Source organism: Leptidea sinapis, chromosome 46, assembly GCF_905404315.1.
Source record: "Leptidea sinapis chromosome 46, ilLepSina1.1, whole genome shotgun sequence".
NCBI lineage: Eukaryota > Metazoa > Arthropoda > Insecta > Lepidoptera > Pieridae > Leptidea > Leptidea sinapis.
Genome location: NC_066310.1, coordinates 8,046,279 through 8,073,625, shown reverse-complemented (window position 1 = coordinate 8,073,625; position 27,347 = coordinate 8,046,279). Strand labels below are relative to the sequence as shown.

The 27,347-nt window shown below is 34.6% G+C and overlaps 2 protein-coding genes across 2 annotated transcripts in view; both read right to left on the bottom strand.

The window, feature by feature from the left end:
• Positions 1-27,347, bottom strand: part of LOC126977886 (uncharacterized) — a 185,709-nt gene that overhangs the window by 126,394 nt on the left and 31,968 nt on the right. Inside the window, exon 2 of the mRNA XM_050826513.1 lies at positions 14,595-14,649. The gene's annotated coding sequence lies outside the window, so the exon portion shown is untranslated. The remainder of the gene's footprint in view (positions 1-14,594; positions 14,650-27,347) is intronic.
• LOC126977895 (uncharacterized) lies at positions 23,408-25,137 on the bottom strand. The gene is made up of 2 exons (XM_050826527.1): positions 24,477-25,137; positions 23,408-23,886 (listed from the first exon to the last, which is right to left on the bottom strand). The coding sequence occupies exons 1-2, from the start codon at positions 24,987-24,989 to the stop codon at positions 23,434-23,436; spliced, it is 966 nt and encodes a 321-aa protein (XP_050682484.1). The 5' UTR covers positions 24,990-25,137; the 3' UTR covers positions 23,408-23,433.

The following is a 27,347-nucleotide window of genomic DNA, read 5'->3' as shown; positions in this document are numbered from 1 at the left end:
GCAAATCTGTCAACTTGGGAAATCTTGCCTCTGTTTTCCATTCGGAGGTATACACCATAATAGAATATGCGAAAACCATCCTTAATAAAGGCTACGTTAGCAAGTGTATTTATATCCAAACAGATAGTCAGGCGGCCCTGTCCGCTATAGACTCAAATAGAACAGTCTCAAAGTTTGTTGACAACTGCCGGACTATACCGAAAACTCTGGGAGGAATAAACAGAGTTACACTTCGATGGGTTCCAGGACATGCAGGGATCGAAGGCAACGAATACGCCGACGAACTTGCAAGAATTGATGCTAAAAGTACTCAATTTGGCCCTGTGGTGTCCCAAGGAGTCTTTTTAAATCAACCCTTGATACATCATGTTCATAAGACTGCATTAAACTCTGGAGCAACACTCCGGGCTTAACCCTTTCCAAAACCCTAATCCAAGCTTTCAACATAAAGGCTGCGAATGAGGGACTAGACCCTAGGGCTAAGTTGAGAAAACTTATACATTCTAACCAGGACATTAACCGGACACTGCAGATTAAACAAACACCTCTCAATCTTAGGTCTCAGAGATTGCAGAGCGTGTTGATTCTGTAATAGTGCAGATGAAACCCCGTTACACATTCTCTCTGAATGTGGTCCTTTAATGCCTAAACGTAGCATCTCTTTGGGAAGTCCAATACTTCAACCACTTGAGATACATCAGCTCACTGCAAAAGACATAATAAGATTCATGAAAATAATCAATCTTATCAGTGAGCTATAGTTAACAGTGGCTATCACAATAGATCACATTGGTCGCAGTGAAACAGGGCTGAACTGAACGGGATTAAGGCGACTTAACAAACCATGACCATATCACTTTAAAAACATAACAAATTATTTATTTAGATTTACAAGAGCGACATCTCAAGTCAATTTCCTAATATGCAAATATTGGGGTTGAGTTATCAACAATAAAGTAGATCCTGTAGATGAAGCCACAACTTGAGAGTTGAACAAATCATACAACATTTTATAAACGGTACGTCACTCGAACGGTTGACACAGTTGGAAAGAGCGCTCGCACGGAACGCGAGAGCTCGAGTCCATAAAATTTTGTTTTCAGTTTTGTGTAATTAATCCCAGAAATGAGGGTTATCACTTTAAAAATATAACAAATTACCCTAAAATATATAGTTAATAATCATAAAAAAACTTAACATTATGAAAAACAAAAGAATTTTCAATGAAAATTTCGAACATAATAAAACTGCGCCTTAATTTAATAAAGTGCCAATTATAATCTCAAAGCGCTCTCGACTAAAGGAATGTCTGTTCTTTAGATTTTATGGATTTTATTTCATCGCTGACCGCGCTGTTTAATAATAACCAATGATAAGACGGCATTGTTGACTGAAATTAAGTACGAGAAGAATGTTTGGAATTGATAACCTCTTGTAGATAATATTTGTGAGATGGTCTCATCCGTATGTGTAGACGTCTTTTTTTTATTTATTAAAAGTCAAAGTCAAAAATATTTTATTGACATAAAATCAAAAGATTACTCGTCAATCACCAAAAATACAATTCAAATACATGCTATTACCACGGAAGAGGAAAAAAGAAGGACTCCGCGCCGTGATATTAGCAAGTGAAGCACCGTTATGCTAGTGTGTGTGCGGTAACGGGAGATAAAATTGTGTAACTAGACACAATTTTTTCTCCCTTAAATAATCATATATGGCCAGAAATACTTATATAGTATTGTTTTTACACTTTGTCACAACGCACGACGGCATTTCTTCAATATTTTATTGAGACGCAAACTGATCTGTCACAGACGATGTCAATTCTCATAATGGCCGCCTATCGGCCTGTAGTAGTGTAAGTGTGTGCGTGGGACTATGCATTTACACGTTAATCGGCTTGTTTTGGTGCTACACTGTTATGTAAGGTGACACGGAGTCCTTATTTTTTTACTAGTCCTTGGCTATTACACAAAAATTTAAACATATATAGTTAAAAAAAAATGCAATCAAGTAAAACGATACAAAGCTGAACTATAAAATCCATAAAAAAGAACAACTATAGCACTATTCAACTCCATATTTTAAAATCGTTTACGTAATCTTCTATACTGTGATAAGCCTGCGACTGATTAAGTCTGCGTTTATTAAAGATTTAAATTTATGTATTGATAATTCAGATACACTTTTTGGTGATTTCTTGTGAAATTAGTGACCTAGGTTAGACTTTGCAGTATTTGTTGAAAATGTATCGTGTTTGCTGATTCTCGGGAGTCTCATGAGAGCGGATACATTAATTAACGAGAGAATTTCGAGGCAGTCAATTCCACTGTTAACAATTTTATATAAAAAGAGACAACCCCATATATTCCTCCTATCAGTCAGTGTGTGCATCTTAAAATATCGCAAACGATCTGAGTAGATTGCACAGATTGTATTGATAAGAAAGATGCCATATATAACATTTTTGGTTATTTTCTAATCTACTTTTATATATTTGGTAGTGAGGACTCCATACTACAGATGGACATCTACAGTTTAAATTATGGTTGTCGCTTATTTTACTGTATTGATTATAATGTTTATGTAAGTGCAGGAGATTGCTATAAATATATTGGCCGTACATGGTCATAATATGAATTTCTTTAAATTTTTCCCTTTAGGGATTCTCATAATTTACTGATAATCCGATAGCTTTAAAATCATTGCAATAGACTTACAAATAACATTACAAATATGCCAATTTAGGATTAAGAATGATAAATACAAAACTTTAATAGGAATACATATTTTATTTTATGCTAGTATTATTACGTACCGTTCCGTCGTGACCAGGATTCATGCAATTGGATCGAAATATCGGCATCAAATTAATAAAATATATATTGTGAGTACCCGTCATAATAAAAACAATTATTACTTACATTAATAATAAAATTATTGAAGTGGTGTGTATGTGTGTAGGTGTAGAGGTGAGGGTGTGGTTGATTGAGTGTTTTCATGTACATGTTATACAAATTTATTTTTCCTTTAGATTTAGATTTCCTGTAAAATGCGTTGCTTAGAAAACGCAAAAATGTCGTTTTAAAATACTGTTCTGTGCATAATTTGTAATTACTTGGGGGACGTGAAACAAGGCAGTGTGACGGGCTCTTTATTCCGGTACACTTAGATAAATAGATTCCAATAACTCCAAACAATCTATCAGTGTCATTATATAACATATGGAGTAACAATAAATACGTTGTAATTTGATTAACGGCCGTTTTCAATAACCTATCTATCCTTTGTTTAACTTACTAGAGGTAGACAAATCTATAATTTTACGCTTACTTACATTTCAATAACCTATTGACAGTTAGCATTGGACCATAACTATATTGGACATAACTATGGATAGATAAGATCTTGTCATTAAACGGTGAAAGCAATGTATCCGTAAGTTCAACTAACGATAGATAGGTTATTAAAAACGGCCGTAAGATAACATCGAGTATCTATCATTCCTTAATAGTAAAGACAAACTTAGTTACACCTGTCCAAATCAAAACATAAACGCTATGCATTTATAAATTAACTATATTATCATTATAAGCATTCAACATAAAACCGGCGAGCGAAAAGAAAACAAAATCCTTATGAAATGCATGGAATTGCCGCCGCAAGCAATTTGAGGGTAGTCTCTAATTAAATTTCTGTAAATACACTCGCATGAAAGCTTTTATTAAATTTTGGGTGTTTTTGTAGAGTTTATTACACGAAGATAAATATAGAGAAGCTATTCGAGGAAATAAGATCAAAAGGGGTTTTTTATAACAAATTTTAATATGACCATTCTAAATAACTAATTGTAAAATTAAAGGAATATTTTATTAAGTTTCTAAGAATAAATTTCAAATAACACAATGACTAATATTCGAACAGAAATTGGGCAGAGTAACGACCTAACTCTTCAACGGTTGTAGCGAGAATGTGGCGATGTATATTATGTCTACCTAGACATCGCCTATGATAGACATCTTCACCCTGTCCACCTGTCACTGTCCCCGCCCGATTATCTACGCCTGCCTATGATTGAAGATGAAGCCTTCGGATGATGGGATTATCTCTGATTTCTCTTCAAGTATTTTTTTTTTATGAAAATAAGGAACGAGACGAGCAGGACGTTCAGCTGATGGTAATTGATACGCCCTGTCCATTACAATCCAGTGCCGCTCATGATTCTTGAAAAACCCCAAAAATTCTGAGCGGCACTACAACTGCGCTCGTCACATTGAGACATATGATGTTAAGTCTCATTTGCCCAGTAATTTCACTAGTGACGGCGCCCTTCAGACCGAAACACAATAATGCTTACACATTACTGCTTCACGGCAGAAAAAGGGGCCATTGTGGTACCCAAAATCTAGCCGGCATCCTGTGCAAAGGAGCCACCCACTGGTATATAATTATAATTAAAAATATACAAATTTAATTTGTACCAAATTTATGGATGGTGCGGGATTCGAACCACAACTGGAGCCACAGCCCGAGAGTTGAACAAACATACCAAAATTTAAGGTCATGCTTCATCAATTCGATGACCCATATAGCCGAATAGTTAGTGACCCTGACTACAAAGGTAGAGGTTCCAGGGTTCGAATCCCGGTAGGTGCATTGATTTCTATGATGAATATGGATGTTTGTTTCCGAGTTATGGATGTTTATATGTATTTATGTATGTATAAGTAAGTACATATATTGTATTAAATATATCGTTGTCTTGCACCCATAGTACAGGCTATGCCTGGTTTGGAGCTAGATATATGTAAAAATGTGTCAGTATTAATATTAATATAATGTAATATTAAGACATCTACGCCAAATATTCCTAGAATCAATAAATCCATCCCTGCTCCAATCCCGAACGTGATAGGAAATAATGATGAGCTTCCCAACAAGAGCCAATAATCGAACTCTGTATCATGCATTTCTAGATAGGATTTCATCATTGCGGATATCTATTTTGAACTCACACAATAGAGCAAATTAGAGTCACAAGTAACGTAACAGTGGCATTGTTGCATATTGCCTGAGAAACGCTTAATATCTTCACGACTTCATAGCACAGTTGCTCATGATCCAAATTCCAGACTAAACTTGGTTCCCGAGTTTATATTCTCGTACGTGCAAACAATTGTATGACAAATACTATATAAATATATATATTAGTTCTAACTTAGTTCTTTAGCGGCGTTGAGCACTTTTCTTGGGATGGGTATAAAATGTTAAACTCGGGTCATGACAGGTGGCCTGTTCGAAAATTCGTAAGACAATTTTATACATCGTTTTGGTACCAAGCTAGGTATGCTTAATAAATATTCTGACTTCATTCGCACGATGCAATTACTTCATAGAGACCAGGTGAACATAAATATGATAGCGGTGAAGTGAAAACTTCTTTACATGCGTTAAGCACTTATTTTTTTATAAGTGGTTAACCTATATAAACCCATTAATTATATGATAAATTGATTTTCCAGTTGTGACGCACCAACGCAAATTCTCGCCTTATCCCGACAATATGGCCGCATTACAAGAAGTGAAAACTATCTTGAATTCAAACTTTTGTAGTAATCTGACGTTCTTCACTGCCATAGCTGCCTGCTGTTATATATTGAATTATGAGTTAAATACATAAATATTTTGAATATAGATATTTCACTTCACACTATACTACAGATACAAAAATTGGCAAACTTCACCGTGTTAGATAAACACGTAGTTTTTTAACAACGGAAAAAAATAACACTCGTGTTTTTTTCCAAAGCATGCCATAAGATTTAAATAACTACAACATTGATTGATTGGTTGATTGATATGATTGAAACAGAACTATATCTCGGTAGTTATGTATTCTTTATTTTCGGCCTTGCCCTCATATTTATTTCGGGACACTTACTAATAATTCTCGTTGGATACTGTGTGCATACCTAGAAGTGCACATAACAAACAAAACCATTCCAACTGAAGATCGCGACCAGACTATCCATTAACTGAAATATACTTTGGTCACATTGCTTGGACACAACCAGATAATCAGGAGAAGTTTCTCCAAATTGCATGTTATATGGGAAATATCGACGGCAAAGGACCACTATGTCGAACAACATCACAATTACTCTGCAACCAGTCAGGAACGGAGTGATGTGGGAGCAGCTGTTTTATAAATCAGCAAAGATCAGAATAGGCACAGCTATGACATGCACGAAGAGGAAGATGTATGCAAGATCATTCCGACCTCCCGTTCGATTGACGTAACGTTCATAAATCTTGATACGTCATTGTTCAACTCTCAGGGTGTGGCTTCATCTACAAGCTACTTATTAGTATCTACAGTCTACTCTACAGTTGATAACCTGCTCAACCCCAATATTTGCATATTAGGAAATTTACTTGAGATGTCGCTCTTTAAAATTTAACTCGCACGGAACGCGTGAAGATCCGAGAACGGGTTCGATCTCGCATTGTTCATAAATTTTGTTTACAAATTTAATTTCTGTAATTAATCCCAGAAGTGAGGGCAAAAAAATAACAAATTGGTTAGGACGAAGTAGATTAACTTACACAGACGCTTAGATGAAAAGCACCTATTGCAAAGCAAAAAACACTTAAAAATTTTGTTTTTAATACCTCGCATGCCATTTTGTATATCAAAGAGTAATTATTCTACCATCATCATTCATGTTTACTTAAACTAGTAAACTTATATGAAATAATAATTTAATCCTAGTTAAAAGTTACTCAACTCATCCAAGCATAACTTCTAACGGATTATTCGCATTAATGAAATTCCAGTCTCCACTCTGTTGAACTATGCGATAGTCCTGTAGCTCAAATAACTACTCCCTTTGAAAACTCATTAGCAACCTGAGGTTTTGTGAATTGCGTTCTTCATTACAGAACTGATTCAAAATAAACTTGTCGTTTATTGCCAAATTATTTATATTAGAATTTGTTAGTAGTTCGTTATTATTATTAGGCGTGAAAATTGATGATATGGACTGAATATTTCTAACAGTTTGTACTTACGTAAGTAAGTAACTCTGGCACGAGACATTGGCGAGTTTGGCGAGTCAACATGTGCTGAGGATGCCTCGTGTAGAGACGAAACACGTGTCGAATTGTTTAAAGACAAATATTGGCGGAATTAGCACTAGAGTAAACTCAAAACATTTGGATAATTATGGATTTCCGCAAAGAAACGTCTACTTCAATAAATTTTCTTGTTTTTTCATACATTTCTGCTCTAACTGGAAGGTCCCTGGACTGTACAATCTCTGTGAATGCAATTTTACTATTATGAAATAAAATAGCCGGAATACTAAAAAAATTCATTCTGAAATCTAGAATTTCTATATGTCATGTGAAAAAGATTTCTAACTGCTGCGTGCGCCTTGGAGATTTTGCTTCAATAAAACGCAGACTCTTATGTACACCAAACAAAACAGCAACTTTATTAGTACCCCTGTTATTTATTTCTTGGTATGGACATTTTATTAATGCCACTGCGGCTGCATATTTTGCACTTTTCTTGTTTAGGCTTGTCGTTGACAGAAAGTTCTGGATTATTTTTGTTGTGCCGCCCTAAGTAGATATTTTTTTTTAATTTATGTTTAATTAACAGTGATATTTCAGTATTCCCACTACAAAATATTTATGTTTATACCTTTTTATTATGGAAAAGGAGGACAAACGAGCTATATACCTTCACTAGTCTTCATATAGCTTACTAGTAAATCATATGTTATGAATATAATTTCAAACACTGCGTGGTCCTTTCATGAACTTCCAATTGATTTCAATGCTGCTTGGTATTCTACTGTAAAGCAATTAAAAATCAGCCCAGCAAATCTCTCTAAGAAAAAAGCGATTCACTCGATTGTGTGAAACATGCGGCCATTGATAGATTGACAGATGACGGCTATAATCTTGTAAAAGACGGAGATAGATATAAATTACTACCTTCTACTGTCAGTTATAAGCTGTCAATAATCTGAAGCTGTCCTAATATACCCGATAAGTCATTCTTATCGCCAGTTCACTGTTGCAATTTCCATACAAACTTCTATCGCTGGTAAGCTATGCGTCGTCCCATTGACAGACAGCGTGTACGGATAAGGTGAGCTACTGTCGATAAGTTTATTGGGGCAGAAAAGTCAACGATACGAATTTTTTATCTCAAGTAGGCCATAAACGGAGATAGACTGAATATTGGGAATGGCCGTTAAACAATTGTTCGCTTTCAAAATTAGCCGGATTATGCTTCGTCGCCAATCTCCATACTGTAATTACTACTATTTCAAACTTATGTATTTGACATAAGTTTTAAGTAAACACTGCACGTTTCATGCTAAGTAAATTTAAATTTTTAAGCAGCCCCGCCTCTTATTTCGTACGCAGAATTAACATCCTCTTATTAAAAATATCCAACGGAACATAGAAACCACCGATCCAGATAAAATTCGGCTTCTATAAATCATAAAACAAAAAAATTCAAGTTTGTTAGATGTATATGCCCTGTGCTTCCCCGGGGCGTAAAAAGAATAGGGTAGTCCCAGGCCCTAGGGTGTCGTAAGAGGCGACTACGGGCTTATTGAAAGTGGGAGAGTCACGCTACCATCTTTTGACGTCAGCATAATCGGGCCAGACTCGTCCGGGTTACTTACCACACTCGCACAGAATACCGGCGTGAAGCGGCCTAGTGCCGCTATGTTTCGCATAGGTTAGTGTCGAGGACCGGAGGCCATTCCAAAACAAGCGTATCGAACTTGGGTTGCGGCGCTGGGCACAAAGGATCCGAACTGCAAAGTTCTTAAGAGGAAATATAAACGTGCCTCCAGATTTTTTAAGCGGCAAATCGCCCGTGCGAAGTCAAAGCACGTCGTCCAAAACGGCGAGCAGCTTTCCAGTTAAACGACCGGAACACCCAAGTTCTGGTCGTTGTCGAAAGCTGCTCTCGGTAACTTCAACCAGCCGTCCATGCCGCCGTTGCACATGAGGAATGACACCCTGGCCCATACGGCAAAAGAGAAAGCCGATCTCCTGTGCGCTCTTTTCACCTCCAACTCGACTCTTGACGACAACGGAAAAACACCGCCAACCATCCCGCGGTGCCAGAGATAGAATGAAAATATTGCCATCCTGAAGTACAGTTCAGACAGAAAACGGTTAGGCGAGCTCTGTTTTCGTTGGACGTCAGGAAGTCGAGCGGGCCGGATGGCATTTCTCCAATCGTGCTTAGAACGTGTGCTCCTGAGTTGACTCCGGTGCTAACGCATTTATTCCGGCACTCTTATTCCAAAGGCGTAGTCCCTGACTCATGGAAGTCAGCCCTTGTCCATCCGATCCAAAAAAAAGGAGACAGTTCGGATCCGGCAAACTACAAGCCTATTGCTATAACCTCCCTGCTCTCTAAAATCATGGGAAGGATAATTAGCCGCCAACTTCTGGTATACCTAGAGGGTCACCAGTTGATCAACGACCGACAAAACGGCTTTCGCCATGGTTGGTCGGCAGGTGATCTTCTGGTATACCTAACACATAGATGGGTGGCGGCTATTGAAAGCAAGGGGGAAGGCTTGGTAGTTAGCCTGGATATAGCGAAGGCCTTTGATCGTGTATGGCACAAGGCGCTCCTCTCAAAACTTCCATCATTTGGGCTTCCTGAGAGCTTATGCAAGTGGACCTCCAGCCTCCCCACTGGGCGCAGCATACAAGTCGTTGTCGACGGTTTTTGCTCGAATCCCAAGCCCGTGAACGCTGGAGTGCCCCAAGGCTGTGTGCTATCTCCCACGCTGTTTCTTCTGCATATCAATGATATGTTGGACACCTCCAACATACATTGCTCGTTTGTCCTCCTATTCCATAAAAAAAATGTATGATTATCAATATGTAATCGCAAAGTACACTGGCCTGCAAAAGTAAGTATCACACTTTTCAAATTATTTTTTTTTCTTAACTATAGAAGGTAGAGATTTAAGATTAAAAACGTTTTGTTGCAAATTTTATAGGCTTTAATTCTTAGAAACTAAAATTATACATTAGTAACATTTTTAACTTAAAAAAGATAAAACAATGAAAATAGACATTTTTAGTTTAGTGTAAAAAAATTCAACTAAAATGTATTACATGTTATTTATTTTTTAATAACTGGTATTGCCTCCTCGAGCTCTGATTACAGGTTCGAGCCGGTTTGGCATACTGAACACTAGGTTTCGGAGCCGATGTTGGGGAATATTCTCCCATTCTTCTACCAGGGCCTGCTTTAGTGCCCTGAGGGTAGTAGGTGGTGGTCTAGGGTTTCTGACTAGCCTCCCAAGCTCTTCCCAGGCGTGTTCAATCGGGTTAAGATCAGGGCTTCTTGATGGCCAAGCCATCACGCTGATACCGACCTCCTGAATATACTCTTGTACGATATGAGCCGTGTGTGGCCGGGCATTATCATGCAACAGCATCGATCCATCACCCATATTTGCTAAATACGACCCTGCATACTCATTGAGAATCTTTTGAGCATATCTTTGCCCAGTGAGCGTGCCATTTTCTATGGCTACTAGCTCTGTGCGACCTTCTGAAGATATGCCAGCCCATACATGTACACTGCCTCCACCGTATTGGACTCTTTCTGAGATGCAGGCTTGAAGGTATCGCTCACCAGGTCGCCTGTAAACACTTCGCCTTCCATCAGAAGTGTAAAGGGAGAATCGAGACTCATCTGCAAACAAAATTCTTGACCATTCTTCTTCATCCCACTGCATGTGTTCACGGGTGTATCGCAGTCTCGCTACTCGATTCTGTCTCTCGAGTTTTGGGCCACTCGCTGGTCTTCAGGGTTTCAAATTTGCTTCAGCAAGTCTGAGAAGAAGATTAGTGACAACTAATGTAGTCCGTCAGGGTCTGAAGTAGCTGTTGCTGGACTCCAACTGCATTTTGTCGGCGATTTCTTAACACAGTGGAAATAATATAATGATGGAGATGGTGTCCAGTCTCTTCGTACCTTCGCTTTACCTTCTGGACCATTCGTACCGTCACACCCACCATTCTTGCAGTGCGACGCATACTGATGCCTAGTTCCAGAAAAGCCTAGCACATTCTTCAACTGAAAGAGGCATGATAAATAAATGTTATGTGCTTTTTAGCATAAATTTTTAAAACAAGACCCATCGATCTTGAAAAAAATTAAAACAGAAAGAAAAATGTGAATGCTCAAATAGTAATTCGGAAACGTCCACTTTGAAAAAGGAATGGTTTTGTTTTTGAAGTTTTTTTTCAGCCAATTCTTAAAAGAAGGTTACCGACTATAAAGTTTTTATGTACAAAATTAAATTCTATTTGGAGTCCTTTTTATTTCGAAAGTATATCTTGTGAACTTAAAACGTTATCCCAATTTTAAAAGTGTGATACTTACTTTTGAAGGCCAGTGTAATTAGGACAAGTGAAGTCGATATTATACAATCTAGCAGAGATTACATCTCATGAAAACTTTATATCAAGAATCCTGAGCGACTGCATTGCAATGTGTACTATAACAAAATTTAATCATTACCCATTCTGCTTATAAATCTTTTAAAATTATAAAATCAGTTAGGTTTATGATTATTTGCACGACAATTTGTATTACAATTGGTAGACAGTCACTTAGGAAATGTATGTTCAATCGAATTTCGACCTACTTGTTTATTATCGGCCGTTCCCAATATTCAGTCTATCCCTACTTGAGATAAAAATCGTAACTTTCGTTGACTTTTTCTGTCCCAATAAACTTATCGACAGTAACTCACCTTATACCTATATATAGGGCGTATACCTTACCAGCGATAGAAGTTTGTATGGAAATTATAATTCACACGTAATAAGGCGATAAGAGTGATTTATCAGGTATATTGGGACAGCTACAGATTATTGACAGCTAATTACTGACAGTAGAAGAGAGTAATTTATATCTATCTGTCGATAGTATATTGGGAACGGCCGTATGACTGTAGAAAAATGTCATTAAGGTGGGCTACGATTCAGTTTTGTCTATATCGTTTTATCATCAGGTGAATATATCTTCCACGTCTCCTCGCGTTTATGTCAACGTTAAAATTGATTCTCACACTGTTATAAAATCGTATATTCATGTCTGTAAATAACAGTTGACGCCGCAGCTTTAACGTTCAGTTAGAAATGTCTCTCAGTTTCGTGAAGTAACAATTTTCGCGTTCACTCAACCTTGAGCAGCGAGCAGGAGGGCATTAGCGGGGGAAAAATTAGATTCGACCCCGACACTGTCGTGAGAGAGGTTCCACCTCATGTCCTTTTATCCTCACCGCACTCTGTTTATTCATTTTACATTTTCTTTTCCTCGGTAACAATGGAATGTATTTCCTATTTTAAAGCTTACAATAGTATTCTAACATTGATGTCAATTAATTATGTTTAAACAGTTTATAAGGCCTAATTCATTTTAACAATATGTTTTGTTATTGTTACATTGTATGAACAGTATTTCCTATGAAACTAGCTGACCCAGCTAAAGTTGTATTGCCGGTATTAAAATCGCGATACAAAAGTAACTGTTGATCGTAGATGGGTGAAAATTTGAAGTTAAGTTAAGAAAAAAAAATTTAAGGGTGAACAACCCTTATTACTTAGGGGTATGAAAAATATATGTTGGCCGATTCTCAGACCTACTCAATATGCTCACAAAAATTTCATGAGAATCGGTCAAGCCGTTTCGGAGGAGTATGGAAACGAACATTGTGACACGAGAATTTTATATATAAGATGAATATTCAAATATGGGACAGTGACTGATACAATTTTGACAGATAAACAAAATGGCGTACCTGAAAAAATGACTCTTCAATCATTACATTTGTAAGAATATAGCCAAAGCTGCGTGAATATTATTCTTTTAAATAGAGAAAAAGAGCAGGATAGATTTATATGTATTTTTGTGCTATTTCTGAATTACTTCAATGCACTTCATCATCGAATAGCGATCATTGATAATTTTTTCTTAAAAATTTTGATACGAAGCCATAATGGCAACTCTTAGATTTCAATAGCTACCGATATAGCTGTCAACTGTCGATATTATCAAGTAATATATATAATTTAATGCGTAAGTATTCATCCCCATTTCCGATTATATTAACGCTGCATTTTTATAGGTAGCGAACACCACAGGGTTATATTAAGAAAATGTTCTAGAACAGTCTAAGAATTTGTCTATTTTCGACCGACTTCAAAAAGGAGGCATACAATTTAACGGCAGGATTTTTTATTTATATGTTTGTTACCTCATCATGCGCCTTTTATAGGTTTTTTTGTTTGAATAGTTATATTCCTAGATTAAATAAGATATGATGATGGAATTATCTATAAGCAATTCTTGAAGAAGATTCTTTATCCATTTTTTTATTAATTTTAGATCTATATTATGTTTGTGCTGTCACCCTTTGTCGTATATACTTTTATATCATTGTCTTTCTAGAAGAGTCTGCCAACACATACATGACCCACTAAACATGACCGTTTACCATGGGAACGTTTCAAACAAATAAATATATTCATTGTATTTGAAACAATGAGAATATGTCTCTAATCTCTGAATTTTCATATTGACAGTGATATTATTTGTTTACATTTTTGATCTCGAATTACATTTCCGACTGGCGACTATAGACATTCCGTCACCGACCAGCATCGACATGTGTCATGCACGGAGCGTTAACAAAATGTCTATGAAATATTTTTGACAGGAGACAGAAATCATTGTAACTTCTTGTTCGTAATTTTTTTATGAGTTATATAAGACGACACTGGTCATATTTGTAAAATGAGTGTTTTTAAATTAAATTTTAATTAAAGTACGATTATTCCTTATTTACTTAAAAATCTGTTGGATTTGAATATTAAGTATTCAAATTCAAGAGTGTATTCTAAATACGTTACTATAAAAACAAAAACAACCATTCATTAAGAGGTGCTAAAACAATTAAGTCAAGAATGAAACGTAAGGAGCTTTAAGACCCCGTTTCGCGAAATAGGGAAACACGGGTTTAACAGGCCACCCTTTGTTCCATGACTAAAAGGGTTAACTTTAAACATCGCACTTAACCCTTCACTACTCACGATACGAGCTATCGTTGTCTCTGCATTTCCCTATGAGGGGGTTACATTGCATGATTTTTAAGTGTTTTAGTTTGCGAAACAACACCTTTTTATTCACATTGTATTAAGGTTCTTATTTTTCATATTATATGCTTTTCAACATTTTTATTCAAACAAAACAAATGTTATAACTATATTTACAATACTATGATTATATTAAATTTAAACTATCATTATGGGGAAGTGAATCAAGAATACTGGCAGAATTTTCCGTTGCCCGAAATAGTACTTTATTTATATTCTCCGCGCAAGCACAGCACAGCAAGCGGCACAACATATTCTTACAAATTGTGTGTTAAAAAGCGACCTTATAGCACGCCTAATTGTAAAGCAGAGGTTTCACGGTTCGAGTACATTTGGACCAGAAAGTCATGATTGAACTCACTTACCGTAATGACTCCTTTACTCGTTTATTTCATACCAGCTGACCCCACAGACGGTGTTCTGTCAATAGAAAAAAATGATGTAAGTATTCGGGAATAATGTAGTATAAGGCCATTAAACATGTGTAATCAAATCAAAATCAAATCAAATCAAAATGACTTGATTCATTTAGGTCACGGAAATAACACTTATGAATGTAAAAAAAATTTTCTTTTTCTTATTGAATACTGCTACCTCGTAAAGGGTTGAGCTAATGAGAAGAAGTAGCAATAAACTCAACCAAAGTTAATGAGTTAAAAATAAAATAAAAACATATTCTCAATATATTTATTAATATGTAGTTGTATGTAGTAATAAAATAAGGATTAATATCGTTAATGACTTATCATTAACGCGAGGCTTAGACAGCGTCTTCGTTGAAAGCTTCGAGACGGCTTATTTTTTTTTCGACACCTCCAACAAATATCGCCTTTATGTTCAGAAATGTATACAAAAACTGAACAAATTATATACTAAAACCTTCCTCGATAACTACGCTATCCATTGGTGAAAATAGCATGAAAAGGCAGTGGGAGGCGCCTTTGCACCGGATGATTATGAGTACCACAACGGCGCCTATTTCTGCCGTTTCTGTCTGAAGGGCGCCGTAGCTAGTGAAATTACTGGGCAAATGAGACTTGACATCTTATATCTCAAGGTGACAAGCGCAGTTGTTGTGCCACTCAGAATTTTTGGGTTTTCAAAAATACCATTAGATGTCATGCTCGTCTCGTCCCTTATTTTTATATAAAAAAAAATAATAATGTAGTTATAAAAGTTGATATTTAAACATACTTTCAAAGGTTTTTTGCTCGCTAAAATAATGTTATAATAATGATCCCCAGTTTCAAACAAGGGTTTAAGAGAGCGTTAAAGCTTATACACTATCAACTTACATCTAATAAGGATTTCACAGTCGCTTACCCTTAGGGTTCAAATGACAAAACCGCGATCAATCTTCTACTGACCTTGTTAACTGAATACATGACAGAATTAGAACAGGAGTACATCTATATATATAATGTGATTATATATAATGAATTGCTGTTCGTTAGTCTCGCTTAAGCTCGAGAACGGCTGGACCAATTTGGCTAATTTAGGTCTTGAATTAATTGTGGAAGTCCAGAGATGGTGTAAAAAGGTGAATAAATATGAAAATGCTAGGAATGAAATAAAAAACAACATTTCGTTTTTCCTTTGATGGGTCCCACGTCGTTGAGAAAGCAAATTGAAAGAATAGTTTGTATAAATGAATAACTAATTAGATTTTTTTATTTCTTTCCTTTTCGAGAAAGTTCTCAGGAGGTAAAATATAAACTTAATTTAAGCTCAAATAAAATTTGAGACCAATTTTTTTATGAACGATGAATCTTAAGTTTTGTCATAAGGAATAAAGATTCTAACAAGTACTACAAGCTTATTCATGTGTGTACGCGGACGAAGTCGCGGGTATCAGCTAGTACAGAATAATTTGAGGATTTATGTACCTTTACTAATTACTAGTAGTCAGCCCAAACTTTGTGTCATGTTTATTTTATTTATTTAAATCTTTATTTCCTTACATCTATATTCTATATATTTAGGTATTTCCTTATTATTTAAATATTACTTATATTTTACTTATACATACTATTTTTTATACGGATTTGTGGTTGTTTTTGAGGTTCAATATGTGATTTTAAATCCCATTCGGAATATTGTCTGAATTTGAAGTATTGTCAGTCATTATTTCCAATGAAGGATTTTTGCGGTAAAAGCCTCCTCCAATAGTTTCCATTAATTCCTATCTCTTGAGATTCTTGTCCATAACTTTGTTGCTGTTTAATTATGTCATCGCTCCATCTTTTATTAAGGCGCGGACTGACTAGCATTGTAAACGCTACAACCAACTCTACAATATTTGTGCTGATCATGTGGCTAAGCTGCAAACGGGCATTTATTTTACTGATTTTGTTTTGTAAAAAATAATAAAGTAAAATTTACGTATTAAATTGAAAAATTGTTCGGTTTAAGTTTTAGAAAAGTACTAATTCTATTATCTATACTAATATTATAAAGCTGCAGTGTTTGTTTGTTTGTTTGAACGCGCTAATCTCTGGTACTACTGATCCGATTTGAATGATTCTTTCAGTGTTGGGTAGTCCATTTATCGAGGAAGGCTATAGGCTATGTTTTTTTTTTTTAATTAGGGATCCATAATAAAATTGCTATTTTGTAACACAAGATGTAAAATCGAAAACCTATTTTTGCGTGCGCTGCAAAAACTATTGACAATAGAACAAAATGATGTACAGGCTATAATATAGGCAATATTTTATTACTTATAAAACTATCGCGTGAATTATACTTTATATAGCAAAACAACATTTGCCGGGTCAGCTAGTATTCTTTAAAAATAGAATATTGTTATAGCTGAAAATTCGGAGATTTTTGACTCCAAAGTTTATTTTTGGGAAGCAACTTCCAAATTTTTTATTTGCTATTTAAAATTTTGTATAAATTTTCTATTCGGTATTTTTTGTGTCGGAATATTTTCAATGCGTTATGTTGTAATCGACTCTCTAAAAACCAATTTTTGTGGATATTGAGGTATGACCGCGCCTTAAGCCTACTTCGATTTCGTTCCCTATTTACAGTTCATTACTACCTTGGACCATCTTTCGTATTTTGTCCAGCCTATTAACATTTTAAATCATAAGGGCATGGGACTTTTTTTTATTATTATTTACTTGGCACTTTATTTGGGGGTCGAATAGGGCTCCTTTAGGTAAAGTTGCCCCAAACTGACTAAGGAAGACTCGCTCAGTGTACCATCGATAAAATTGATTCATGACCCATTCTGCTGATAATTCTTTTAAGGCGCGGTCATACCTCAATATCCACAAAAATTGATTTCTTAGAGAGTCGATTATAACGTAACGTAATGCAATGAAAATATTCCGACGCAATAAATGCAGTGCATAGAAGGACAAAGAAAATTTTGAACCGAATAGAATATTTATATATAACTAGCTGACCCGACAGACGTTGTTCTGTTCATAATAAAAACTCCTGCGGGTGGAATTTCATAAATCCGTAGCTGACCTCTACTCGGTGAAAAGAATATTCCTACCAAATTTCAAGTCTTTAGCTCTAATGGTTCCAGAGATATCGTGATGAGTGACTATATACGTGCAAATCTCTTATATATATATAGATTTGAAATATACAATAAAAACTTTGGAAGTTGCTTCCCAAAAATAATCTTTGGAGTACATAATCTCTGAATTTTCAGCGATAAAAACATCCTTTTTTTTTAAAGAATTTAATTGAATTAGTATTTTTGTAAAAGTTAAACCAAACAATTATTCAAGTTAATATGTAAATTTTGAATAAACAAAAGAAAATCAGTAAAATCAATGCCCATTTGCAGCTTAGCTAACTTTGATCAACACAAATATAGTAAAGTCGGTTGTAGCATTTACAATCCTAGTCAGTCCGCACCTTAAAATCATAAAAGCAAGTTTATATTTGCACGAAAATGATTAATTGAAGAAAAAAAATTGGTGGACTGTCAGTGTCTAATAAAATTATTGCCAGTGGGAGGCTCCTTTGCACCGGATGCCGGCTAGATTAAGGGTGCCATAACGGCGCTTATTTCTGCAATGAAGCAGTAATGTGTAAGCATTACTATGTTTTGGTCTGAAGGGCGCTGTAGTTAGTGAAATTACTGGGCAAATGAGACTTAAAATCTTATGTCTCAAGGTGACAAGCGCAGTTGTAGTGCCGCTCAGAATTTTTAGGTCTTTCAAGAATCCTGATCAGCTGAATGTCCTGCTCGTCTCGTCCCTTACTTTCATTCAAAAAAAAAACAATTTTACCTACCACTAGCTTTATAATAATAATTTAATCCTAGTTAAAAGTTACTCAACTCATCCAAGCATAACTTCTAGCGGATTATTCGCATTAATGAAATTCCAGTCTCCACTCTGTTGAACTATGCGATAGTCCTGTAGCTCAAATAACTACTCCCTTTGAAAACTCATTAGCAACCTGAGGTTTTAGTGAATTGCGTTCTCCATTACAGGACTGATTCAAAATAAACTTGTCGTTAACAATATTATTTATATTAGAATTTGTTAGTAGTGCATTATTATTAAGGGTGAAATCGATGATATGTACTGAAAATTTTCAAACATTTGTAACATAAAAATATTTATTTTATCGAAGTATTTCCCCTTGTTTTTCTGTACAGCTCTTTAGCTGGAAGTTCATTTATAGAATTCTGAAAACCTGGATTGTACAAGCTCTGTGAAGGCAAGTTTATGATTATGAAAAAAATTGCGAAAAATATATATGTTTTCTTAAATCTAGAATATTCTGTATATGTTTACCAGTGGGAGGCTCCTCTACACAGGATTCCGGCTAGATTATGGGTACCACAACGGCGCCTTTTTCTGCCGTAAAGCAGTAATGTTTACACCATTACTGTGTTTCAGTCTAAAGGGCGCTGTAGCTAGTGAAATTACTGGGCAAATGAGACTTAACATCTTATGTCTCAAGGTGACGAGCGCAATTGTAGTGCCGATCAGAATTTTTGAGCTTTTCAAGAATCCTGAGCGGCACTGCATTGTAATGGGCAGGGCGTATCAATTACCACCAGCTGAACGTCTTGCTCGTCTCATCCCGTATTTTCATAAAAAAAAATCATGGGAAAAGCATTTCATTCATTTCAAAAATGTATCTCAACAGAGAGAATAAGCTTAGCATTATTATAGGAATGATAGGAGAAAATAGGAGAATAGACTTATATCCCGGCAGCGTTTTTCTACAAGAAAATGCTAATGAACATTGTGTTCTTTTCCACCTTTTTAAGAATATTCTATTATTAAAATTAGTTGACTAACTCCTATACATTTCAACACGTTAGTGAAAACTTCTACTGCATTGTGATCAGTAAATACAGCCTGTATATCAAATTAATATTATAAAGAGGAAACGTTTGTGTTTTTGTATGTATTTATGTATTGTTTTTGTAAAAACTACTGGACCGATTTCAAAAATTATTTCGTCATTAGAAAGCTGCATCTTCACTGAGTGACATAGACTATATAACATTATCAAAAAAAACTTTATTTAAATGCAATAATATAAAGCGAGATGTGAAAAATTTAGTCTTATAGTCGGTCATCGCGTGCGCTGCAGAAAATATTACTGATAGAACAAAAAAATGTTCTTCAGTATTATATAAAGTATCAATATCTACACAATGTTAACGATACCATATGTCCAACTACTATAGTTATGAAAATATAACAACAATCAAACCATATTATTTATACCTCTGTATAAATCCTTACCCCTTTTTTAGTAAAGACCATTTCAATACCTGTAAAAAACTGTTTAAATTATTAAAATCAGACATTCCACTCAAAAGATATAACGAATTTAAAAATGTCAATCTAAACAAAATAATGCAATAATAAAATAATAACTAAGTGGAATAAAACTTTTATTTTAACAAAAATAAATCTACGTAGACTATCCACTACCACGAGATCGGTATCTACGTGAGTGAAACCGCGAGGCATTGCTAGTATTAAATAAATTATAAGCCACGAAACATCCCTTTTCAATTTACCTGGATCGGCCGGATAATCTTTTAGGAATAATTATGATTTATTGTTCTTTTGCTCAAATTTCGCTGAGCCCAATGGCGATACTGGCATTTCACAGACAAGTATTTATATAACCTGTATATCTACCTATCTATTTATCTATATATATAATGGAAATGGTCATTGTTTGAGGCTCATTCACGCATAAACCACTGATCGTATCGACATGAAACTACCACCATTCGACGCGAAATTTATTGTAGTTTGGTTTATGGCTACTTTTTTTTCTTTTGTTACTGGCTTATTTTTCGAATTCCAACATTCCTTCATTAATTTATTTCCTTTTAAAATTCGCCCAGTGAATCGGGCGGGAACAGTTAGTATTCTGAACGAGGTTCACAGTTATGATATGTGTGGAACGTTTCACTTTATATTAAAGTTTATTTTTGTTTCTCTTGAACACAAAGTTAATAATGTATATAAGTTGGCATTTCAAACTCCGGAAATTTTAATATTTATTCGAGTTTGCTATTTTTTGCTATTTATGAGGACAAAATATGAATTTATTTAGAAAAGAAGTATTAATTAGGTATTCAATAAATTTAAAGATCAATATTTGAATGAAGTATTTTACGGCCGTTCCCAATATACTATCTACACATAGAGATAAATTACTATCTTCTACTGTCAGTAATTAGTTGTCAATAATCTGAAGATGTCCCAATATACCCGATAAGTCATTGTTATTACTACTATTAATTCACGCGTCCCATTCATTTTCCATACAAACTTCTATCGCTGGAAAGCTATACGTCGTCCCATTGACAGACAGCGTGTACAGATAAGGTGAGTTACCGTCGGTTAGTATATTGGGACAGAAAATTAAACGATAGTTACGATTTGTATCTCAAGTAAGAGATAGACTGAATATTGGGAACGGCCGTTAGTTTCCATCGTTAGGTTTAAACTGACTTTTACGAGTTAGCTTTAAGTTTATTTTATTGAGAATGAATGAAGGTCAACTTTGTTATTAAGTTTCAACAACCCAAGACCTACTTCACCATGTTAAAAATACAATTCTACCGCAAATGAACTTTTAATATGGTTATTGATTTACTTTCAGAAATGGCGCTTCTTACCTTGAATAGTTTATTTATGAGATTTCTTCTCAATAGTAGTATTTCGTTTAATTATGAAATATTATGTGAAAATTAACAACATTATAATTGAAATATAATACTTTATGCAACAAATGTACCATATGCTTCAATAAAAATAAAGACAAAAGGAAAAATCCAACAAACAATGCAACGGAAATGCATTGAAAATCTGCTTCGAATTTCAACGTTGACTGTAAAATATTGTCTGCATTCGCAACCATTCCTTTAACAAAGATACTTATTCGTTTCCACGGATTCGGAGACTGAGGAAAAAAGATTTGTTACGGACAATTAACTGTGACATAGTATTTAGTCCCTTTTCCGACATTTTACCTCCCCTCCACTTTCTATGAAGATTTAACATTTTGTTTAGATTTTTTTGAGTATTTTCATGAAATTCAAAATTCAAGTTACGTTTTTGCAGACAAGGAATAGTATGTAGGTGTCAGTAGTTGGTAAAATTTTAGCACGGACTCGCGAATGATTGATGTACAAGATTAATCTTTTATTTCTCGCATTTTTAATAATTCATAAATTTGTTTGATGACCAAGTTTGTCTAAATCTTAAAAATTATCTCAAGTTTTAATTATGCTAAGATTCGCCTTCAACCAAATTGAATAGCACCATAACTAGTAGGTAATGCTAAAAACACGCCTAGTGTGTGTCATAGTGCACTGCAATAGTATTACTTTCTCGAGGTCTGGTAATAATAGTATCACATCAGTATAGACCCACATATCCTGTTTTATTACCGATACGTTGACGACATAATAATTTGCTGGACAGGCACCGAACGTCAAATCGATCTTTTCATTAATAAAATTAATAAGATCCACCCAAAAATATGGTTGTAATTGGAATTCGAATCAAACCAATCTCAAATTTTTTTGGATTTAACATTAACAAGACTAAATAATAAATTAGAACTCCAAATCTAATCTAACACGTCCTGAGGATGCCTCGTGTAGAGGCGAAACACGTGTCGAATTGTTTTAAAAACAAATATTGGCGGAATTAACACTAAAGAAAACTTAAATCATTTGTATCACATCAGTATTTTAATACCTAATTATCAACAGTTGCATACAAGACTTTATCTATACCCATAATATGAACCCTCTATAAAAGATTCTGAAACAGTTAGCTTACTGGTAACATTAAAAAAGCCAGTCCTAGTAACCATAATATCACCCAAAGGAGTGCTATTATGAAAACGGATGATATAATGTTGCACTGAATTTCATTACAACACTCGTTTGAATGATGTAATGGTTATTAATGGACATTGGGAGTTTTAATGTTGGCAATAAGCTAACTGTTTTAGAATCTTTAATAGCGGATTTAATGCATAGGTGTAGATAAAAAAGTGTACAAGCAGCACAAAGCAATCAGACCAGTCTAATGTCCTTTTTAATGAAGACTACCAGTAGGAAGCGTTTTCTTTCTAGAACGATTTTTCTCTTAATGTTCTCCCAATAAATCTCATTGATGCCACCTAGATAAGTAGAACAACGGCGCCGTTTTCTGTTATCAAGCACATCTGTTATATACAAATACTAGTTGTGTTGCCATAGCTAGTATAGCGTACGCCTTTACATATCTCCATTAAATTTAGTAAATCTTTGATAACGGTGGCACTTGCTGAAAAGTTATCCATCTGGTCTCTACTCTATGAAATTTTTCCCATGTAACCTATACAGCTGGGCATTTTAATTGTAATACATAATAACGCCATGGGTTTTCAGAGAAATCAACATTGGTTATGTTTACCTATTTTTACGTTTCTGCAGATTATTAAAATGCAGCATATGTTACTCAATTATAATGTAGCATTGTACTGGTGAAAATCATTCAACTTTATATAACTAGATAAATATAAAGTACTAACTAGAGAAGCACCGGTTATTCTTGTAACATGGCAAGATAGCAAAGGTGACAATGATGATTCCCTACCACCATAAACGTTTGTTTTCATACCAACCATTACTTCACAAATACTTTAATAAAGAAAATACAGCATATATACTAAGGAGTAAATAAAAATGCTTTATTCAGAGACAAAGTGATCGATAGAGTAGTTTCTTTCAAAATAGAAGTTTGCAATGCCGTTTACTCTGTTTACAAATAAGCTTTGATTTTGTGTTTCAAACTGATGCAATCCATTACAGCTTTGATGTTTCATTTCAGTCATTTTGTGGGCTTCGTCTGATTCCGCTGTTATTATTTTCATTGATATTAAGGCTTCTATAAGTCCCAAAATGGAATATTTCTTAAGATGTTCTTCAAATATTCTTCTTGGAAATACTTCCTCAGCATTTACCTTACACTCATGAAGGCTCGCAGACAATGTCGCGTAATAAATGTATAAAAGGTGATCGTAATTGTGTTTAAGAAATTCGTAGTCGGATGTCATGAAGAAGAAATAAGAAATATCCGTTACTGGAGAAGCCAGACGGGCCATCTGATAGTCAACGAACACTAAATCCACCGGTTTATCTCCCTGAAAATACAACTTTACTATAGCTAGATTATGAAAAAAAAATGCTTTTAGATATTTATAAATGTAATTTTTTTTAAATAAATATAAATTTTACTCGAATAATACTCAAAACCACAATTGCCACAGTTTTTAGTTTACTGGAAAAAAAATTATGTTAAAAGAATGTACATAAAAGTTTTTGACCCGATACACCACCGCTAGAAGTTTAATGACTTGGTAAAGATCTTGTACTACCACAGTAACTGACTGTAATAATAAATATTATGGTCATATTAATTATTCGAAACATTTTAATGGAAATCCGCTTCGCAAATCATGATCATCACACTTCTAAGCAATATCTATTCTAAGCTGAATGTGGAATAAGCTTCCTTGTGCGATGTTTCCGGGACGATACGACATTGGTTCCTTCAAAAAATACCTCACCTTCCTTTAAGACCGGCAACGCTCCTGTGTTTCCTCTGGTGTTGCACGAGAATGTGGGCGGCGGTGATCACTTAACACCAGGTGACCCGTACAATCGCTTGACCTTAATTTTCCATAAAAAAGCAAATTTTATTGGAGACTGCTATTATTAATCCAAAACTTACCATGTGCTTGAAAAATGTATTGTTATGCCAGCAATCTGAATGGCATATGACACTATATCCATTCACTGGAGCAGTGCATCTGTTTAGTATCAACGATATTTTATTAGATATATGTTGCAATTTCAATCTGATCTCTGAATCAAAAATTATGGAAACAGATGCATTGAAATACCACTCTAATGAATTTGGGATATTGTTCAAATCTGAATATTGCACGTCATTGTCAAACAATCGTTTTATTTCTTCGAAATCTCGCGGAAATAATTTCGCTGCGATGAAAGAGAAAGCGTGTAATTTTGCTAAGCTTCTTATAACCAAAGAAGCATGAGCGAAGTCCATTTTATAAAATCTATTCAATAGCTTATAATTTTGTAAAATGTGAACAACTATCACTTCCTCATTATAATCAATTGAAGCCAGTACATAATTAGGAAACTTTAATTTTAGTCCTTCATTAGTCATATACGTTCTTTGAATATGCAGAAAGATCGGCAGTACTTTGGTTACAAACATATACTCTCTTCTATATGCTTCTCTGAAACATAAACGATCTGCAACTTGTGTGTGCCATTTTATGAGAATTTTAATTCTTATTTTAATTCCATCTCTTTTTCCTTTAATAATCACTTTGTATAAGCCACATGCAAAGGAGTCGATATCAGAAAAATCACTAAAACTGTTAAATTGTATGTCCTTAACATTTTTTACTTCAGCAATTTTATGTATTATTTTTAGTAAATCTTTGGAAACAGAAGACCTTCGAGTGCACATATCTCATAAGTTACGACCAAAGAGTTGTTCAGTGACTATTTAGATTATCAAATCTTTTATGTTATCTTGAGTTAGAGTGATGATTTTATCTATTCTATCTATCGCTTCAAGATTATGTTTCTTGATATCACTGTGTCTAAAACTGATATCAGAATCAGAACTATTTTTAGCTTTACACAATCACGGTTAGATGAATGACCATTTACATAAATTTAATCAAATACCTATTGTATTATTTACCATATAATTATTCAATTTCAAATACATTTAAATTGATTAACATATGCATACTTAGCACAAAGTTTTATTTTTTTTTCTTTATAAAACTTATTTTTGCATTATAATAGTTCCTTCATATATTATATGTCCCATCAAAGTAATACATAGCCATCTCTGTTGTATGCCGATTTTGTGTGTACGTTTAAAATGGAATATAGAAGCAATTAAATTATTATTTCAGACTTAACCAATTATGTTTTGTTTTTTGTTGAAAGCCTATCCGAGAAATTACAAAAGTGGTTGAGAACTTGATTTTCTTATAGACACGAGCATAGGGTTCAACTGATAGTAAGTGATCACCGCGCAGCCCATACTCTCTTTTAACACGAGAGGCACCACAAGAGCGTTTCCCAACTTATAAAGCATCGAATAATCGAATATAATATGAATTCTAAAACTCTTTGATGTTGCGGTCGCCAATCAAACCCCGGGGTTCCTTGGTGAGAGTCAACGGTTCAACTTATTGCGTCACCGACGCTTTTTAAATAATTATAATAAGAAGTGACGTAATATTGCAATTCAGGATGACTGGCTGTTTTCTGTGGCTGTGACTGACGTCTGATCTCATTGATGACTGCAAGGTTATCGCACACACGATCGCACGGAATTTTAGCGATAGCTAAGATATTTGTTAAATGTACAACGTCCATGTTAATTTTTTTTAGCATTTAGGTAAAAACAATTTGAAAGATTTCCTTTTAAGTTCACAGAACCTCGGTTAGGGAAGACCGCTCTTTCCAACGGATAAGATGCTAACATATTTAATCTAAACATAAAATACCTACATTGACACACTTTTACACACACGAATTATCTTGCCCCAAGTTAAGCATATATAGCCTGTGTAATGAGTTACAAGACAATGATATATTTAATACAATTCGGGATTCGAACCCGGGACCTCTAGCTTAGTAGGTAGGATCGCTAGCCACTCGGCTATACAGGTCGTCATAACATAAGCTTACCTTTAGCAAATTTAAAAATTGTTTCATAATTATATACATACATTTGAGGGTAGTTTTATATCTGCGTGACTCGTACTAACTTAACAATGTCTCAAGAATGTGCGACTACTGTGACTATGAACTATGGTTATTTGTAGTTTAGCGATCGATTTATCTAACAGGAACACGGTTAAAGTACGAAATTTAGCTATTTTTTTTTATAAATCGGTCTTATTCGTGATTCATCGGTGTTGGTACCGACTCATTTAGCACCTGAGTACGGGACGGGACGTTAACGCGAAGTCGCTACACTCACCCTGATGATGAACAACCTCCTGAAACAAGTCGGTTTCTACAAGGGTGAGTCGTAAGTAAAGCAGATTTAAATAAACTAGTGGTCACCTAGAGCTCAAAATTCAAATATAATCATTTTAATTATTAAGTTTGAACGTTAGTTTTTTTTGTTTAGTTAAAAGTTTCTTTGTCAGACTTATATCCTTTATAATGTATGTGTGTTATTCAAGCAGTATTGTGTGTAATTAATATTATTTTTTATTATTTTAATGTATTCTTAAAGTATTTTATATAAGAAAAAATTATTTATACACATCTTCTTCGAATAAACGATAAATTACACGTTTTTCCCATTTTTCACAATTTAAAAAAAGGGGTACAAGATCTTCACTCTACACATTAATATATTATTTAAAAAAGCAACTGCGTGGTTTAATGAAACCACGATGCAAGTGAAACATTCTTTCACAAAATAACATTTTAATGTCAGCATAGAAAAAATATATAAATATATTTATATTATGCTTTATGAATACATAATATATTCACATAATAAAAATATAATGTAAAAAAAAATCTCAGG